At 19.2% G+C, this 1,600-nt stretch overlaps 1 protein-coding gene across 1 annotated transcript; it reads left to right on the top strand.

The window, feature by feature from the left end:
- Positions 1-849: 849 nt before the first annotated feature.
- Positions 850-1,368, top strand: PGAL8A_00065800 (hypothetical protein; the record flags this gene model as incomplete). Its single annotated transcript, XM_028674691.1, has 2 exons — positions 850-1,041; positions 1,153-1,368. The coding sequence occupies 2 exons, from the start codon at positions 850-852 to the stop codon at positions 1,366-1,368; spliced, it is 408 nt and encodes a 135-aa protein (XP_028531018.1).
- Between the last annotated feature and the right edge of the window lie 232 nt (positions 1,369-1,600).

Below are 1,600 nucleotides of genomic sequence, written 5' to 3' on the forward strand. Positions count from 1 at the left end.
TTTTTTTTTACGTATTTTATATTTAATAAAAATATTATTTAGATCCTTTATAATAAGAATTATAAGTTATTAAGTACATTATATTATTTATATATAAAAGCTAATTTTTGTTATAAATTTTTTTTCTTTTGCTCATATATTTTTTATTTGAAATAATACCTTTAAACAGTTACTAATAAAATTCATCAATATAAAAATAAAATTTTCTATTATTTTAGGGGTAAAATTATTATCATAAATCACTAATGTTTTATTATTTTTTGTTTGTGTAAAATTTTTTTTTTTTATTCTTAAATTATATCCCTAGCATAATAAATATAATTCATTTGTCAAAGTACACAATTATTTCTGTATTAAAAAAATATAACATTCAAAAAATACTAATATTGACCTCTTCATTAATACACAAATAATTTAAAAAAAAAAATAAATTAGTACTTAAGTAGTATATTTTTCTTATATGGAATTATTAATTTTGCTAAACTTATTTTAAGCATTTTCATAAAAATAAATTGACTTCCTCACTAATTATTTACTTAGATTTAATTAATTAGAATTTTACGTATGCTATAAAATAAATTAGAGAAGAGATTAATAACTTAGATAATTGATATTTGAAAGCAATTTTGATTGTATATTTTATTTTCATATAGTTAGAAAAATTCATATTATCTAGAAGAAAATATAATATCATTGTTTATATTTATGATCAATTGTGAATGAATTCTATTTAAAGATTTTGTTATATTCTTGAGAATGTATCAATTGAATATGGAAAAAAAAATAATGTATTGTAAAATTTGTATAATACTTTTGTTATATTAAAAATTGGGTTAAAGAATTTTAGGAATGAAACAGTTATTTGCTAAATTAAATGAAACACTTAAAAATAATAGTGAAACTAATTCTAATCTTTCAGAATCTTATAATAATAATAATAGTAATAGTCATAATTATATTGATTGGAATATTCTTGCAATAATTCTTTCCATTGTCTTAATAATTATGTTTAGCACTGTCATAAACACTTGCAGACTGAGAGTAATATAAAATAATATGAAAAGATGTTATTTACATATCGTATTTATGTAATAATTTCATTAATAAAATTGACATTATTATACATTAATTTTATTTGCATAATATATCCAGCAAAGAGCAATACATGATAACCTAATGCTAGAAGTTGAATCAGTAGATTCAGGATATGCAGACATTGAATATGAAGATATAGATGAAGAAATAAATGAAGGAGCAAGAATACTAGATGTAGATGACAGTGTAGAAAGAAGAGTAAATGAAAGAGTAACAGTAAATGTATATGCGCAAGTAGATAGTGAAGAAGAAGTAGTAGTAAGAATTTATTAGTTTATTTGATTGACGTTTCAGAAAACAACAGTAAATTATAATTGATAAGTTAGCTATGTATTGTACCTTTTTATGAATAAGTCTAACATTCATAGAAACAAAAATGTATACTTAGATAAGAAGAAGCATAAACGAAAAATATCTAATTTTTTTTTGTAATTTTTTTTTTTAATAATATTCTATTTTAGTTTTAAAAAAAATAGTAAATAGATATATTTCCTCTTCTACTTGT

The sequence above is a fragment of the Plasmodium gallinaceum genome, assembly GCF_900005855.1.
Source record: "Plasmodium gallinaceum strain 8A genome assembly, contig: PGAL8A_v1_49, whole genome shotgun sequence".
NCBI lineage: Eukaryota > Apicomplexa > Aconoidasida > Haemosporida > Plasmodiidae > Plasmodium > Plasmodium gallinaceum.